The sequence below is a fragment of the Anneissia japonica genome, unplaced genomic scaffold (genome assembly GCF_011630105.1).
Source record: "Anneissia japonica isolate Jap-2015-1 unplaced genomic scaffold, ASM1163010v1 scaffold288053_len460827_cov147, whole genome shotgun sequence".
Taxonomy (NCBI): domain Eukaryota; kingdom Metazoa; phylum Echinodermata; class Crinoidea; order Comatulida; family Comatulidae; genus Anneissia; species Anneissia japonica.
Window position 1 is genome coordinate 283,445 of NW_022725151.1, and position 18,108 is coordinate 301,552.

At 33.6% G+C, this 18,108-nt stretch overlaps 1 protein-coding gene across 9 annotated transcripts; it reads left to right on the plus strand.

The window, feature by feature from the left end:
• Positions 1 to 212: 212 nt before the first annotated feature.
• On the plus strand, positions 213 to 17,460 carry LOC117112671 (amidase-like). Of its 9 annotated transcripts, XM_033255796.1 has the most exons (13): positions 217 to 573; positions 7,283 to 7,337; positions 7,800 to 8,037; positions 9,608 to 9,780; positions 9,910 to 10,049; positions 10,938 to 11,138; positions 11,606 to 11,680; positions 12,001 to 12,166; positions 12,807 to 12,869; positions 13,186 to 13,286; positions 14,008 to 14,194; positions 14,633 to 14,762; positions 16,227 to 16,369. In XM_033255796.1, exons 1-13 carry the CDS (start codon positions 532 to 534, stop codon positions 16,234 to 16,236), a joined length of 1,581 nt encoding a protein of 526 aa, XP_033111687.1. In that variant the 5' UTR covers positions 217 to 531; the 3' UTR covers positions 16,237 to 16,369. The 9 variants fall into 9 exon arrangements, 8 of the variants coding, with proteins under 8 accessions (XP_033111686.1, XP_033111682.1, XP_033111688.1 ...); XM_033255795.1 differs by lacking the exon at positions 16,227 to 16,369 and having other exon boundaries at positions 213 to 573; positions 14,633 to 16,204; XM_033255791.1 differs by lacking the exon at positions 14,633 to 14,762 and having other exon boundaries at positions 216 to 573; positions 16,227 to 17,460.
• The last annotated feature ends 648 nt before the right edge of the window (positions 17,461 to 18,108 follow it).

The window sequence follows — 18,108 nt, forward strand, 5'->3', positions numbered from 1 at the left end:
TAAATAAATACATCAAAAATTTTATTTAAAACAAAAATTTAAAACATGAATGAATGGATTGTCTAGTTATAGCCTATACCAAACCCATAAGTCAGACGAATGTTACAAATCGACTGAGTGTATTAAGTTAATAAAGTAAGGCTGCTCTGATATCTTCTGATTCTGCAACTAGAAAAATAAATCTAGTATTTCACATGGTATAACAAGTATTCACCCTTAGGGGAGGGAGTAAGTTGCAACGTTTAGAATAGTTAAGCAAAAGAAGCACAAAGGGTATATCCTTATCACAAAGTTTATCTAAGTGAAATTTAGAATCATAATTTAGGATGTTTGTATAGAGTGACGTTCACTGGCCATGTAAACAATTACTGTAAACTAATTAGGCTTGATAGTGACCTTAAATTTAAATCACCAATAAAACGTTAAGTTCATTACCCCGGCAGTAAATGGAATTTGGAGTTTATTTTCCTCGAGTCAACTGAAGTTCAACCAGGGAAGTCATTCAGAGATTAAATTGATTCTATTTATGTAATGCAGTATTACTCTTGTTTGTTTCTACGGAGAATGATCGATGTAAGTTTAATTTCGTATGTATTATACATAGGCCTATACTTTAATAATATATTTTTATTTCTTTATTTCGTCAATAACAATACAAAGTATAAAAATTCAAAGACGGGATAGACAAAGAGCTGTATAAAGTTTCTCAGTTGGTTCAAAGTAAAATACATGAAATATACATGTATATGTTCTATAAAAGTGGCGTATTTAGGGGGAGCGCGCTGGGGGATGACATTTTGTATGGCAGACAGAAGTTTTGCGTTAAAATTGGACTTTTACAACACACTATGGTGTACACCAAGGGTATTTCAAATAAGAGAAAAGACAGCTATGACAGTTGCATTATGAGGCTTACTGTACATATAGCTATTTTGTCTTCTTGTTGCTGGAGTGCAGTGAGAGATTTGAAATGTGTAACTGTAGCAGTTCGCTGGGGGAAGGTGGCGGTCACCGGGGACCAGGGACGAAGCCCCTTGGCGCTCGGACGATCTGAGCAATTTTAAGCTGTTTTGAAACGATTTCAGAGAGAGCCACATTGGCTACAATCTTATTTTTAAATGCAATTCCCCTCAATTCGTGATAATTCCTTATCACTTCACGCATAAACTCGTGACAAATTTGATCACGCATGTGTTTTTGAAAAATGCGTGTTTCATCCAAAGTCACACTACCTTATGTGTTATGTATGCAGAAAGAAATCAATGCTGAAGTGAACGTCAAGTAAAACAGGCAGATTTGTCCATATACGGGTAAAGACAGACGGATACAGAAACTCTTTTCTGCCTTGTGCTATTCGGTTATATAATGAAGGTTACGCTGATGAACTTAGTGTGATAACCCCTCTATCCCTGGTCAGCAGTCCCAGGTCAGCAGTCCCAGGTCAATTTGTAAATGTTAAGCTACTTTCCATTTTCCACCGTGACAAAACTCGTGCTGGCGCACTCACTCATTTATTGTAAGACTAATTTTCCATATGTATCTTATGCAAATCTAGAATTTCTGAAATCGTGTGGCGCGCTAATTGCTTTATAAGCTGCGACGCAATGTCACAGTCCACTGCAGCTGGCTGTCATTAAAACATGCTGAATAGTATCAAGAAGGTAAGTACTATTTTTGGCATGAACATTATAAACAATTACTGGTCTCCGTCCAATATAAGACCCCTCCAATTAAAGACCACCTCCAATTGAAGACCACTATTCTGTGGTCCCAAATTAACAAATGTCTTTTATCTTTATTATTCTAATTATAGACCAAAGCTGCTAAAGACCTTGGAAACCCTGCTTCCAAAAGTGGTCTTTAATTGGAGGGAGACTTGTATTAATAAAGCTTGTATGTCTGAAAACTATTTTCTCATTTGCATAATTAGTACTTCACTAATCAGGTAATTTAGGCTAGTTACATGATTAAAGTTTGGTAAGTTTAGTTTCAATCTTTGCAAAATGGTAATAGGAATACGAAGCATTATTTTTGGTACGTGTGTGAATATGTTAATTGTTCATTTGCGTAATTATTATTTGACTATCATCAGATTTTTTTCCGGCTAGTTACCATGATAACTAAAGTTTGAAAAGTTCGATTGGTTTCAAACTTGCCAGAATGTAGGATGGTAATAAGTAAGACGGAGCCTATGGTGTTGAATATGCTAATTGTTCATTTGCATAATTAATATTTCACTAATTAGGTAATTTAGGCTAGTTACCACAGTAACTAAAGTTTGGTAGGCTGGTTTTAAACTTTGCACAATGTAAGGTGATAATAGGAAGACGGTTTTTTTTGTATTTTTTTGTGGTACGTCTGTATATATGCTAATTGATTATATGCATAATTAATAATTTTATAATTCCCGATGAAAATTTCTAATTAAGGTGAAATGGTAATATATTTTAATTTTTTATGTCGTCATTGTCGCCGATTCAAACTGACTACTTATCAATTTTCAGAGAAAAAAATCACACCTTGGGGAGCGAGGCTATGCGTAAAAGAAGCATTTATATTGAAAATATTTTCTTCAAGAAAGTCGATTCACCTATATTTTCATAATATTAGGTCAGACAGGCTTAGGCCTGTAGAGCCCACAAATGTAAAAATCTACCACAAATGTAAATATAACCACAAATGTCAAAACATTCTACCTGCAAATGTCAAAATAACCGCAAATGTCATAACATGTCAACCACAATTGTAAAAAAAAAAAAAAATCGCCCACAAATGTAAAAATCTGTTTAACCATAAATGTAAAAAAATTTCACTTACAAATGTAAAAATTTCCCTTTTTACCTCAAATGTCAACCGCCAATGTAAAAATTTTCCTAAGCACTTAAATCCCTAAAATATTGAAAATCCTAATTTAATGTTGTAGTACAGCAGTTAAAGCACCAAATTGCGCATTTTAGTAGAGCAAATAAGGGCTAAGTTGTACACTTTACTACCAAAGCATGAAACTTGGTACAAAATATCTTTAATATGTGTAAAAAAAAGTTTTGCTCCAAGTTTCTGACGCCTATATGGTCGCTATTTTGAATTTGACCGCCTCTAAAATATGGGATCTATATACTGTATATTGGCAACGGAAAATCGTACAAACTTAATTTTAGTCTATTTCTATTTGCTCTAATGTAGGATTTTGTCCAAAAATGATCGGAAATGGCATTTTTTACCTTTGCGCCTACATGATCCAGCATATCCACATCTCCAAAACTGTTAGACATATAGACCTGATTTTGGCTTCAAATTTTTCAGAACTGCACGTTTCTATTTTACAACATATTTACCAGAAAAGTTTATGACTTTTAACCATAGGTACCCTGTAAGATATTTATATATTTATAACCGTTGGTCATAGAGACCTAAGTTTAACCTAAATTTGTTCGCAACATATACATTTCTATTTGCACTAATGCAACATTTTGTCTAAAATTGACAGAAAATGACATTTCTGACCTTTGACCCAAATGATCCTACAGCTTATCTATACCTCTATTACCATTGGTCATGTACAATTATATGCATGTTGGTATTTGAACTACTGTAACGTTTTGTCAAAAAGAGATTGGAAATGAAATTTTGACGTTTTAAACTACAGTACGTACCCTGTAGCACAGGCATATCTCAGAATGGTCTCAAAGTATTCGGAACGTACATGTATCTATTTGCTCTAATGCAATATATTGTCAAAATGTGACTGGAAATGATATTTTGGACATTTGAACTCTGATAACCAGAACGTAGATCAGAACATATTGTACATGTTTCTATATTGTATTTGTCTTATTATGAATATAAATGATATTTTTGACCTTATAAATCCACATCTTCCCAAATTTGGAGACTTGATTATGGTCTGAAATGCCAGAATAAGCATCTGTTTACTTTTACTGAAAATGTTGTCGAAAAATGCCGAAAGTACTTGTTTATTTGGTTTCTAGCCCTAGTAACGTTTGTTATATTAAATGAAGAAAAAAGTATTTCATCTACCTAGGATACTCCTGCGACTCTAATAATAATAGTAATAATTTACTTGTCGACTTCAAGCTCATAATGCACGAAAAACTCCCTTTGCTTCACATTATAAAATAAATAAAATATTTAGATAAACAAATACACACAAACACAAAAAAGAAAACACGAAGAAATGGCAAAACAAAATGAATATAATGAATATGTCAGCCACGAGCAGGGCGCCCTCTGGAAGAGAGGGCTGTATTTATGAGATGAAGAGGAGAGATGGAGGATGGAAACAAATGTGTCTGTCTCTCTGTGTGATCTTTCACTGTGTATGGATGTCTATTATTGATCCCGGTCCTGGCAGAATCGCCACAAACACTGTATACCGAATCTCTGATGGTCACCGTCACCAACCTAACCCAATCCTTGACCCTATCTTGGTGGCTCGAGTAGAGGAATGAGATACGAATTTGCCCTTCAAGTACAGGACATTTGTGATGGTGTCCCCAAGAAAAAAATGCAGTCTAAATTGATGTTGTGAAGATATACATTTTACAATTGGTCAGGTAATGTTGCAGATAGCATTATATATTCGAGAAGACAGTTTTCTAGAAGTGAGATGATGCAAAAGCGAAGGATTGATCATCATAAAAAGTTTGTGTTTGCCTTACGCACAACGATCATTGACTGTGAGGATGATCCTAATCTACATATTTAACATTTGGAATTGTAAATAATTGTGACCCAAAACCGCGAAATGGCTGAAGGCTAGCATCACCAGGTTTTTAGAAAAAGGGTCAAATTGACAGATAACATGTAATTAGGCAAAGAATGATTAGGTCGGGTTCAATATTCCAACTTTAAACCCTAAAATTTAGTCATTTTATGAAGGCCATTCTACGAGAAACGTATATAAACAGTCATAAATTTGCATTCATTTAAAAATAAATTCACCGACTTTCAAGCCGCCATACTTCGATTCCAAACAACGCACCGTTGGCCATATTTTGTTATTCTGTAAAATATATAATTATCTATTGTATAATGTGATGTGTTAATTCTATTTTTGGTAATATTCCATCAGTTTTATCCAATAAAACAATTCTTAATAATGTAAACATGGTATTTAAGGACGAAAGAAAACTATAAGCGTTCCAATTGGTTGCTTGGTGTTTGTTTACTTCGGGCAATCGGTTAGGATTGGCAAACTTAATTTTCGTTTAAGAAGGTTAATTTATCAGCTCTTATACCGCTTGTATATCATATGAACAGGTAACAATAATAAACTTTATTATAATTCAACCAACAGTCAAAACATCCGAAAATCCTATCGTATCCACGTGGGGTTTTTACCACACATACAATTCTGCAGATGAGGTGTATTGATATGTTTGGAGGCTCCTCGATGCTAAGGCTGTGCCTTGTGAGGAGCGTCGTGTGAAATATTGAATAAAAAAAGATTGAAAACAAATATTATAAAATTAAATCCCTGCCAACGCACTCCGCCCCGCCCGCATATTTTCACTAAAAACTATTAATAAAACCAGACGAACCATGATGGTCCACTTCGTTCTCATTAGTCCTAATGTAATTAATCACTCTCGAATTGTTCCACCGCCAATTGTATGGCTGTTTAGAAAAAAGAAAAGAAGAATAAAACCTCCTCAGACGTACATTAGACCATTGAAAACTTATTCACTACTCAGACCCCCAACTAGATAAAAGAAAACTATCAGATAATAATACGTTTATTAGTACTCGTATATTATATTTGTGTGATTTCTAAAGAAACAAACAGTATATTTATAAAGTAGTAAAATGGTCACAGAGCCAGGCTAGACCTACTGAGAATATTTCGGTTCTTTGCAGTGAGGTAGGCCTAAATCTAAATGTATTCATGAACAAACAAAAATGTACAAAATAGTTTAACAAACTTTAAAGTTTGTTTCAAAAGTATTTCAGTGAAGCGGATTAGAAGTGATGTAGATTGCGGTTGAAACTAGTCGTGGTTATTGAAAGTTTACAAAAATATTGACGCAAATAGAACAATCATCGGTACTATTTTCAGCGATGTAGAACTAAAAGGTATTGATGAAGTATGTTTACACAACTTCATTCAAATCGTGTACAAAATAATTAAACAACTAATCAAACAATAACGTGCGTGCCGACATTAGAATTGCTTTAGAAATATCTTTCAAAAGTATTTTGTAGGGCATAGCACCAGAGTACGGACTACACATATTTAGTATATACCTGAATGAAGAAAATAACATTGAATTCAAAAGATACGAAGCAGTTCATATCTTGAAATTTATCAGGACATTTGGGATACAATAATCAGTATTGGGTACTTGAGCATTATAAAGGTATAACAAATTTTTCCCGGGGTAGGCCTATTACTAATTAACCCCCGGGGCTATGGACTTAAAATAAAAATAAATTCTGTTCCTCAACCTATTTCCAGCGACCGTAGAAAATGTCATCGCAATAGCTCAATGAGAACTGTGTTGTTGCTATGGAGTTTTGTTTGACTACTGCTGTGATTTTACTTCAATTTTTTCAGTGCTTCTAAAGCCTTTTCACAGAACTATAGGGAATAATTATAATTCAAAATAGTTTAACTTTACTTATAATTGTCCGATTGAGATCATTGAGCCCTCATTATGAAGTTAATGAGTATTTATTTACATTAAAAACCATTTTGATAGAGTACGAGTTCACAACCCTTTTGTGGTATTTTGGTCACAATTGTCTGATATAACTTGAAACCTCAGTGAATACGTTGTAATGTAGAAATGCCACATTTAATAAAAGTAACAAAAACACGTCAGGTATTATAGGCAAAACATCCCTCATGGTGAACTTGTAAAATTGCTGTGCAATTCACTATCAAATCAATAGTGCAAGTTCAAGTTTATTCACCTTTTAAAGTAAAACCATTACATCGAGATACATTTTAAGTAAATGAATAAAGGAAAACGGAAGGGAAAGACCGATTACATAAGATCATAGCTCGATGACATGGCAATTGCCCTTATTCTACACTGGCTAAATTACGAAACTACGAACCGGTGCTCCGCTGCGGGAAGGTCGACCGCTAATCTGTCCTTTCATCTTTCAAAGCAATTAGACCTGCACTAAATTGTATTTATCCAATTAGAGCGTTGAAGCGAATCGGCCTGTTATAAAACAAAAATAGTTCATTCACGAAAAATTGCATTGCCGGTACTGATCCGCAGCAACGTTACGATTTTAATGATTGATTTTATAGATTGAAGAAAAGGGCAGAATAATGAATAAATATGACAGTTTCTTGAACATATCAGGTAAGTTCAATTTTTCAAAAGAAAAAAAAATAAGCAGCTCTGAACAACTTGTTCAAGGTATGTCATTTGCATACTCTTGTAAATCCTGGTTTCTATAAAATCGCTACACTGACGCTATCTTTTTTAACTGCAATGCTTACACTGCATTGCTGTCCGGCCCCCGACGCAATAATTAATAAGGCTTACCGACTTAATTGACCAATCAGCGTCATCATACTCTGTCGGTGATAGCGTGTAGCAGTTTTATGGAAACTATGGGCTTAATTACGATCTTTTCCTAATTGATATATTGACTACGTGATTATTTTTTGTTCATGTAATTACCCTGTTATTATTTTGGACTAACTATATTATATATATATATATAATAATGATAATAATAATAATAATAATTACGTTTGATTATTAATTAAATTAAACCCAAGCGTGAGGTGTATAACTCAAAAATACTCGTTGTAACAGGTGATCTGTATAGTTCTCCATCTGTTCGAATGCCTGATATAAAAAAGGTCGAAGAGCTCTCCAGGCGCATTGGAATTAATCTGAGTGACGAAGAAGTTAAGGAGTATAGAGAGTTAATGAAGACATTTGTGGAAAGTTTTAATGCCGTGGAGAACATACCCGAGCCGACACTGCCAGTGAAGTATCCAAGACTTCCTGGATATAGGCCGCCGGTGGAGGAAAATCCTCTAAATGCTTGGTAGATTATCATTTTTAGTGTAGGCCTAGATCTTTTTTTTCGTCAATTTATAATAGGTCTATAAACGTAAATCATTTTATTTCATTCAATTGCAGATAGCTATAGATTTCTGGCTAATTTTGAACTTATATTATTTGAAGTTGAAAGTTTTTTCAGGTTACTGGAACTATTAAAAAGTAATTTCAATAATCCGTTTGTTACTTTCGTTTAGTTTTAACATCTACTGGAACCAGAACATTATTTGGACCATCTCCATAATTAGTATTTCCGGTTTGTGCCAATACTACTGAAATTTCCGAATAGTGCACGCATAGACGCACTTTGATCTGTTGGTAACGACCAAGTATGTTTGATCATCAAATCTGTACAACCATGAAGGCGTCAGAATGGACTTTGAATTTTTATTCATTGCATATTGAAAAACTTGTCCTAATTTAAGTTAGGGATGATAGAACGTGCATAGGTCTGTTAGTAGGGCATCAGATAGGTATTCACCTCAGCATTAACTTAAATGCTTGCAGTGCACCACGAGATGCTTCCAAGAGAACTGTTGATTTTGTTGAGTATTTTAACGTTTTGAATGAGTTGCTTCAGTCGTCATGAGGGGAATAATATCTGTAAAGAATCCGAACAAATCAACAATATTTTTGGATTTTCATTATTTTTTTATTCAGCTTTTAAGCACCAGAAACAAGGATATGCCAAACAGTGTACTTAGTCACTCGTTTAAAGTGTCAATCCCGTCAGAAGACAAATATAACACAAGATGCTCTATATAAGACTAAGTCTCTTGATGACATTGGAGCAACTCAGTCGAAACTTCGAGACACTCAAGTTCGTTTCACCAAAGATACTAGAAATACAAGATAGAGTTCTCGCATTGTAAAAATGAGGCGGAAGTCGTGCCCAACGTTGGCGGCGCCCTTCTTTTTAACCTTGTAAGTTTCCTATACTTCGTGCCCAACGTACAGGGCGCCCTTCTGTTGCTAAGTATATCCAGACGCAAAAGGCGCCCTTCCTTTTTCCACTAATGGAGGAAAGGTTTTTCACTAAGAGTGCGTCCGGCCATGCGATTCTGCGCTGTATTGTTGTTTTATTCTTTACTGATTCATGATTATGCTTTAATTGTTTTGTGTATTATTTGGATAATAGCACCGATTTCTACCGCCACCAAGGAGGTTATGTATTCACCGATGTCACTGTCTGGGTGTCTATTCCAGTTTGGTTTTATATCTAGTATCTTTGTTGAGAATTGATAATAAAATACGCGACGACTTGGTAACGAAAGTTTGGCACAAGTTTTTTTAGATCCAGCTGTAGGGGGCGTCCCATTTTTCGTATTTCCACCATGCATTTCGGTGGAACACTTTTTGTGTGGAGAACTCTATCTTGTATTTCTAGTATCTTTGGTTTCACATAGATCAACAAACCTAAATTTAACTAAATTTACAATTTAATTATGTTAAATTACACTCATTAATATTTTACACAAATCCGTAACTATCAATCCCTCATTTGGTTTACTAAGTATGACGTTTGGGGTTATATATATATTTTTTGCTTTACAAAGGTATTGGAAAACTAACATTGAGGGCGTGTCTGAAGGTATCCTGAAAGGAAAAAGTGTAGCCATCAAAGACAATGTAGCTGTTTATGGAGTTCCCATGATGGGAGGATCATGGGTTCTTGAGGGCTATATTCCAGAGTTTGATGCTACGGTAGTGACTCGGATACTTGATGCAGGTAAGTATGCGGGGAGGTAACGTGTACTAATTCATTTTGTCATTGCCACATTTCAAATTTATCTAGTTAGCCATGAGATTGACCATCGTTATACTTAGGGGTTCTTATCTGATTTTTTATATTAAATAGGTGGTGTAATAAAAGGTAAATCTATTTGTGAAGATTTTTGCTGTTTTGGTATGAGTTTCAACGGTGCTAGAGGACCTGTTTTGAATCCGTACAATAACACTCATGATGCTGGGGGATCGAGCTCTGGCAGTGCAGTTTTGGTTAGTAATAAATACAACAACGTCCTTGTTAAATTTTAAAGTCTAATGTACATTTTCTTATAACATTAGGGCTAGTGTGAATAAACACGCACACAAAAGTTATAGTTTATCACTTATGCTGTACGCCTACCAGGTAAAAAACACAAATGCAAAACGAATTAAAACGTTATGTTAAAAGGCAATGTCAGAAAATGACGTTAAAGCAACGTTAGCTTGAAATTACCTTATAAGTACGTATTCTTTGTATCGAAATGCACGCCGTCGTGTCGGAATTCAATATTTCTACATCAATTATGTCACCATCAGGTTCCCGATGATGACATAATTAATGTCGAAATATTGACTCTCGACACGATGGCGTGCATTTCGATACTTGGAGTACACTTTTTTTTTATAAGAACCAGTAAAATTTTTGTTTCTGAGTGTTTTTTGCCGATTCAGGCTCTAAGTGATTTTATTTTGTTCTTATTTTACCAGGGAAACAGTGAAGTTCCCTGATTTTACACACTTTTCAAACATAGAAAATTATTACAGTGCACTACACTGTACTGGAATGTAGGCAAAAATGGCCCCTGAGAAAAAGAAGGCCCCGGAAAAAAGGCCCAGTAAAAATGGCCATAAATGACATGCAGTACACCACTGTGCTATATTATACTAATAGAGGGTATTACATAGTCACAACTACTAAACATAAAAGTGCAGATGCAATTTGTTGTTTTTTCTATTTTTTTTTAAATATTACGTAGGCTATTCATTGTTTTACAAGACAAATTACAAAATAAAAACTTTTTTAAGCACTAAGCTTAATATTATTAAAACGCCAAATTATTAGCTGGTTAAAAGATGTTAGGTCGTAGTGACTGAACCCATTTTGTTTTTATCATACAGGTTGCAAACGGTGAAGTAGACATGGCTATTGGAGGGGATCAGGGTGGTTCAATTAGGTTACCAGCAAGCTGCTGTGGGATCGTAGGCCTTAAACCAACATATGGCCTTGTACCGTACACGGGAGCACAGTCCGTGGAGCTAACGATCGATCATCTCGGTCCAATGGCAAAGACAGTCTACGACTGCGCATTACTATTAGAGGTAATTCAAGAAATCCTGGAGATTGTTACCATTAAAATACATTTGACATTCGTACAGTATGTTTTTTTTTCTCATTTTTAACAACATGCCTATTACCGGCATAGCAATGACATTCAATAATACCCTCCACCTTTATCGCAGGGTAGCCTACAAAATATGTAGTCAACCAAAATGTAAGATGTCTTCATTTAAAAAATCACATTTAAACAGTGAACTTTTCTTATGTCTATTTCTACTACATATTTTTACTAAAAATGTTATTAGCACAAGAATCATAATGACCTTCATTACTGATTCCGTCTTATCATATTCGTCACCCCTTTGTAGTCTGTTGTTCTTCTGAACCTCATCATCAACAGAACAATTTCACTCTATTATTATAAATTAATATAGTATAATTATATATTATTAAAATTATTATTTTTTTTCATTAAATCAATTAGTTTTCGTTATTAATTTTATTTTAGGCAATTGCTGGTTACGACAATGGACTTGATCCACGACAACCGGCAAATGTGTCTGTAGAAAAGTACACGGAAGAGGTTAGTATAATATAAAAATGTTGATATAATTGTTATTGTTTTTATTTATTACTTCTGTGTTACTATGCTGTTGATGTTTTTTTTAACACTTTTTGGTTCTTTATATATTTCTTACTTTTTCATTTTTTAAAAGAGACACTGTAGTAAGTTTGTATATTATCTTTGTTGTTGATGTTGTTGTTGCTCTTTGTTATTGTTGTTGTTGTTATTGTTGCTGTTGCTGCTGGTGCTGTTCTTGCTGCTGCTGTTGTTGGTGGTGCTGTTGTTATTGTTGGTACTGGTCGTCGCCGTTCTGTCCTTAATGTCATTACCAATTTCAGTTAGCGTCATCTGATCTCACTGGATTCACTATTGGCATCCTAAAAGAAGGATTTGAGCACAGGGATTCTGATCCTAGGGTGAACGAGCTTATTCTACAATGTATATCAAAGGTAAAGGTAGCTCACACTGAAATCAAGGACGTATCGGTACCAATGCACACATACGGTAAGACATGTAGACCTACTGCTAACAGCATTATAAAGCGGTGTTTCTATAAAATTGCTACACTGTCCCTACAGTGTATTCACCGAAATTATGTGATATGACGTCATCATGGTCATATATGGACATGTCATATATGTTTTGTCGCAGAAAGTTTGGACAGTTCTTAACAATGCGTAGCTCTCCCCAAAGAATCGAGCTCTCCCCGATGAATATTTTTTTTGATGAGTATTTTCGCTTTTTTATTTTCCTTCAAGTGTTTGATGTTTATTTTTAAGATTGTATTTTTATCGGCATTTAACGAGTAATGTTTTTATGTAACTTTTTTAAAATTTTTATTTTTGCCGAGTAAACCAGTTTTCTGTATATTTCCATGTATTAGGGATAATAAATTTTCTTTAATCCTGAATCGGAAATGAATGCGTCCCGATTCGACCAACCAATCAGCGTCGCCCCAACCAAGCATGTTGCGATTTTATGGAAACCAGAATTTTAGCAATGATTTGAATATACTGTAGTATCGGATTCCTCGTTGTAAAATTTGTTGATATTTATTTTTATTTTTCGTAACGGTAGAATTTTACCATCAGAACTTTTTGTTTATGTATATATGTAGGCATATAGTATGTTTTTTTATTTTCAGGTGTAGATCTTGTATCCTGTATCGCATGCGTCGGAGGAGTAGATACAATTTTTAGAGGTGGAAGTAGGTATCTTCAAAATGTTAAATTATATTCTGTACAAGTATGTGTAGCATAGTTTTCTTTTATTTCGCTAATACATATTAAAAAATGGAGCAATATTTTTAAAGGCCTATCCAGTCTATTAAAGTGTATTTGACAAAAACCTGTTGTATGCTGTGATGTGCCTATATAGGTTAACTTGATTTAAGTAAAAAGTGAACTATGTCTCAGCTGGACATTGATTTATACAAATGAGTTTTTCATGGCATGCGTTCAACTTCCAGAGATTGTAACAAAACTTGACTGGAAAAATAATGATCTATCATTTTTTCATATAAGGCAATGGTAGTGGACGTAAAGGATTCTACTCCACAAGTATGAGGGATGCTGTCGTTAGAGGAGTTCAATCACAACCCAATGAACTCTCGCCTTCAGTGAAAGTAAGCATGAGTATACGTTCTATTTTTATTATTCATTTTAAGCCCAAGGGTTTTTATCCTTGATATTTTTTCTGTACTTAACAATAAATAAATTTTGTATAAACATAACGTAAACAAAGAAATCAGTTGCTATTTCTACCTTCAATAATGTTTAACCAACATGGGAAATTGTTTTAGTTGAAAATGATCGAATTATACATTTAGCCATTTTGTGTTTTTTATTTTTTTGTTACGACACTTTCGCATAGACCTCAGTCATGTAAACTAAAAAAAAGCATTATTTTCTGTTTGCAATAAAGAATTTTAGGAATTTAATAGGCCTATTAAACAGGGCAAATATTTACTGTGATTTTTAAACAAGAACACAATATCATTAGGCCAAATAAATTTATTGCAGGTTTCGCGTCCTCGTCCGTAGAAAAATAATGACGAAACTGAAGGATTGCTGTCAAACCCAAACAAGAGGTGGAAATATAATGGCAGAGTACTATTAAAATATTCAAATTATTTCTGTTATTAAAAAAAAACACACACAATTATTATCATTATTTACCAGCTTGTGTACCACTAGTATATGATAGTTAATAAAAATTGTAAATACCCTCACCAAAATAATTTCAAATGCCGGAAGAGAAACTAACAATTTTTTTTTGGCAATAAGGTTATTTGCTATCTGACATTTTAGTTTGGTCGTTCATTTTAAAACTACAATTACTTTAAGCTTAAATGGATGGTTGGGGAATATATGAAGCATGAATACCGTGGAAAGTATTATGGAAAAGCTCAGAACCTGGCGAGACTGCTCACCGCTGAATTCGACAAAGTTTTTCAAGATGTTGACGTCATTGTAATGCCAACGATTCCATTTCCTCCTAAGAAAATCCCTAAAAAGGATGCATCGATATCAGGTTATAAAATTGTAAACCAATTATAAGCATATAACAATCATTATCTAAAAGTGCTGTTATTCTATCAGATTTATCATTTTGTACAGGACTTTGCCATCTGGTCATTTATAATTGCAAGTTTCACGTCCTGCCCACTGACGAGACTGAAAAATGGTTATCAAAGTATAAGAAGAAGTGGAAATATAAATGAAAGATTCTTATTTACTTCTTTTATAAAAAAATAAAAATAAAAAAAGAAAAAGAAAATGTATTTACCAGCCTGTTTTCCTCTAGTATATAGGCTAGTAAATAGAAAATTGTAAACACCCTCACAAAAAGATAGTTTCAAATGCAGGGCGTGAAACTAACAATTTATTTTATTAGTGGCAATAAAGCAATTGCTATTTGACATTTTATCTTTTTCGTTCATTTTAAAACTATTTGTCTTATATGTTTAAGCCTTATTGGGTGGTTGGCGGATATACAAGTGTTATCTTGAGTTTTGTATTGTATGGTTTAGCAGTCTGACAGAAAACAGCAAATGTAGAATAAGGAAATCCATAGATTTTGCAGGACGTGTTATTGGCAGGTATTCCAATGTACTTAATACCATTGATAAACTATGTAAATAGTGCCTTGAAAATGCTGGATAAAATTGTTAAATACGTAAACCATCCATTACACTGTAACATAATTATTTAGGTTTGGAAGGCTTAGGCCATTAACATATCATTCTAAACGCTACAGAGAATCATTTCTACCACATGTAATCCATATTTAATGCCATATTTAACAGGTAATAGGGGATGTTAACTCTTGTTCATGTGCTCTGTTAATGTATATCATATGTTTTTTCATCTTATACACATTTATTATCTTCTCTTGTATATTTGATTTGTTATATTTAATGCTTGTAATTTAATTCTTTAATTCAATGCAATACCTTTTCAGTGCAATTACTCAACTCATGCAATATAATACATTTTTTGTCATACCTTTTAGTTTTAATATTTCATTAGTTTAATACTTTGTGTTTAACCATTATTCTAATAATGTTTTAAGTGTATTTTTGCAACTAACAAATGCTAATTTTATTGTTTATTTGTTTGATCGATGACTAAGTATTCTTGATTCTTGACTTTTGATTTTGCTTCTTGATATGAAACATAAATACCCGTGAAAAATATTATTGAAAAGCTCAGAACCGCTGGCAAGACTTCTTACTGTCGAATTTGACAAAGTTTTTTTTAAGATGTTGACTTTATTGTAATGCCAACGATTCCATTTCCTTCTAGCAAAATCCCCAAAAAAGATACATCGATATTAGATTATTAATTCTAAACCAATGATAATCATTTGACAATCATTATCTAAAATTGTTGTTATTCTTGATATTTATCATTTTGTACAGGACTTCACGTTTGGTCATTTACAATAAATTTTTCAATAACCTGTAACACTACTTACACCAATCACGCCTACATACGGTATTTCAGGACTATCAAATTTTATTTGTTAAAAATATTTGTATACCCATATTTGGTCATGGTGCGCCTATATTATGGTCATGATGTGAAGTCTAGTCGTCATGACCATATTTAGGCATATCACATGATTTTGTCAAACAAAATATGATAGTCTGGACAGGACTTTATACTGGTTGAACAAACTACTGAAAGTAACGCCTTGTGCTTTTACAGGTATATTCAAGACAAACGGCACATTACAGACGTGACGAGTAAGCTTTCGATTTGTGCGACGACGCGACGCTACAACGGAATCACTCATGCGTGACCGTCCTACCTGGCGTCCTACGTTCTCTGCATACGTAGATTTGGCCAAATTGCGTTCCACAATCTACTCGATCGACGAGGTGACCTTAACTTTCTCGCATGCGCAAATGACTAATAGTGACGTCATTACGTCCTAGTCCTACCTTCGTCGTGCAATCGAAAGCTCCCTAATAACAAATGCATTAATACGCGAGCTTTCGACCACAGAGTGGTCTTCATCATTTGATTATTATTCAATGTGTTCATTATGTATCTTGTAGATCTTTTTAAAACAGCATCTGGAAATAATGTTAATACAAGAACATTTAACGTAACTGGCCACCCAGCCATCAGCATCAACGCTGGATTTATAGACGACCTACCAATCGGGATGATGTTAGTTGGAAAAATGTTCGACGAAAAGAAACTACTGAAAGTTGCTCACGTATTCGAAAAGCTGAATAGCACACACTTCAACTCTCACCAAGGATAATACTGGAAACAAGTTCGTCGATTTTGTGGGTTAGCGTTTGTGTCGCAATAATCAGTACTAATATTTATTTAAGAAAGTCCATTGAACCAGATATGTTACTATGTAGTTATTAATTCATTAAAGCTGATAGATATTTTAGGCCATAGTTTATATACTAATAAAAATCGTAGAACTTAAAATGAATGCCGACTGATAGCGCCAAGATACAGCACACCGTTGAAAACCAAAACTGCACGTTATATATATTGTGGACTGTAATAAACATAGCTACATATAGGCTATACCTCTGTTACTTGTTACGTATGTTGTTAGCCGTCCTCTATCTTGAGTTAATCAGACCGTTATTGACGGATCGTATCTTGACATATGAGCAGCTTATTTAAGAGACCAGAAAATGCCGTACTCTTTACTTATAGTATAAAAATATATACTTTATGTGACGTGGTGGTAGCAGTGTTGGACTTTATATTATTGTCATCTTCATTAATATTATTATATATGTATAGGCTTATCATCAATATTATTAATGCTATCAAATTATATTTAGAAAATTGTATGCGTAATTTTCAATTGATTAGACTACCTTAATCATAGCCTTGGTTCCAGGCCCTAATTTTAGGTTACTTACTCTTTATTGCACTTAGTGCGCGCCATACCTAATTTACTTGGCGTACTTTCCCGTTGGTGGCGCTGTCCAGAATGAGAAAAATAATTTAAAAAATAAGAGACTTGTGGCAAGTCTACCCATAGAGAAAATAGAACTGTTCTATTTTCTCTATGGTCTACCTTGACCACTGCGCGCCAACGATCCTTATTCACTTGCAATTCAAGGAGGGGCTTAACACAATCGTGCTATAGTGTGTAGAAATAATGATTGTATTTACAATATGCGAGATTTTTTTGCCGATTTCATACATTGTTTATAGGCCCTATATGCCTTAGTGCTAAACACGTACGAAAGTAAAGCTATTTTTTTAAATTTTATGTAATATGAAACTCAATAATAAATATGAATTTGGTTATGTTTGGTTTTTTGCGTATTGTTCTACACTTAATGTATATAGTGAGTTTGGGTTAGGTTTCATCATATGAAAGATAAAAATGTAAAGCAGAGGGGCACGCAAATGTTATGGATGAAAGTAATGATCCGGAGCAATTTTTTTAAATTTATTTTATTATTATTATTATTATTATTATTATTATTATTATTATTATTATTATTATTATTATTATTATTATTATTACATTATTAAGAAGACACAACAATAATTGTTACTTAACCAATATCCTGAGGCGCGTGGAACGGAGAGAGTAGAGAAAACAGTAGAACTTATACATACTGTTTGTGGTGCTGAACTAATAATAATAATTCAAATAATAAAACATTAAATAGTTAAACCGTTATTAAATTTTTAATTATTGGTCATGTTGTAACTTCAGCCGTTGTCTTTCAAACCATTTAAATTATCGTAGCAAAAAGTATAAAAACTAACTTGTGTTTTTAATGAAAGTTAATCACTTGTAAATTCGTTTTTTTTTAAACTGAATATAAGCATTTTCCTTATGGCTTTATTTATTACAAACATATTCTTTCAACATCATTACACATTGAGGCCCTTCTTTTAGGTAAAACGATCTATCTTAAATTTTCTTTCTCAAGTTTTGAGACT

Coding starts and splice junctions, on each gene's coding strand:
- LOC117112671 (XM_033255791.1), top strand. CDS start 532: ATGCAGTATTACTCTTGTTTGTTTCTACGGAGAATGATCGAT. Junction 12,167..12,806: donor GGTACCAATGCACACATACG/GTAAGACATGTA, acceptor TTTTATTTTCAG/GTGTAGATCTTGTATCCTGT. Junction 13,287..14,007: donor AACTCTCGCCTTCAGTGAAA/GTAAGCATGAGT, acceptor AATTACTTTAAG/CTTAAATGGATGGTTGGGGA.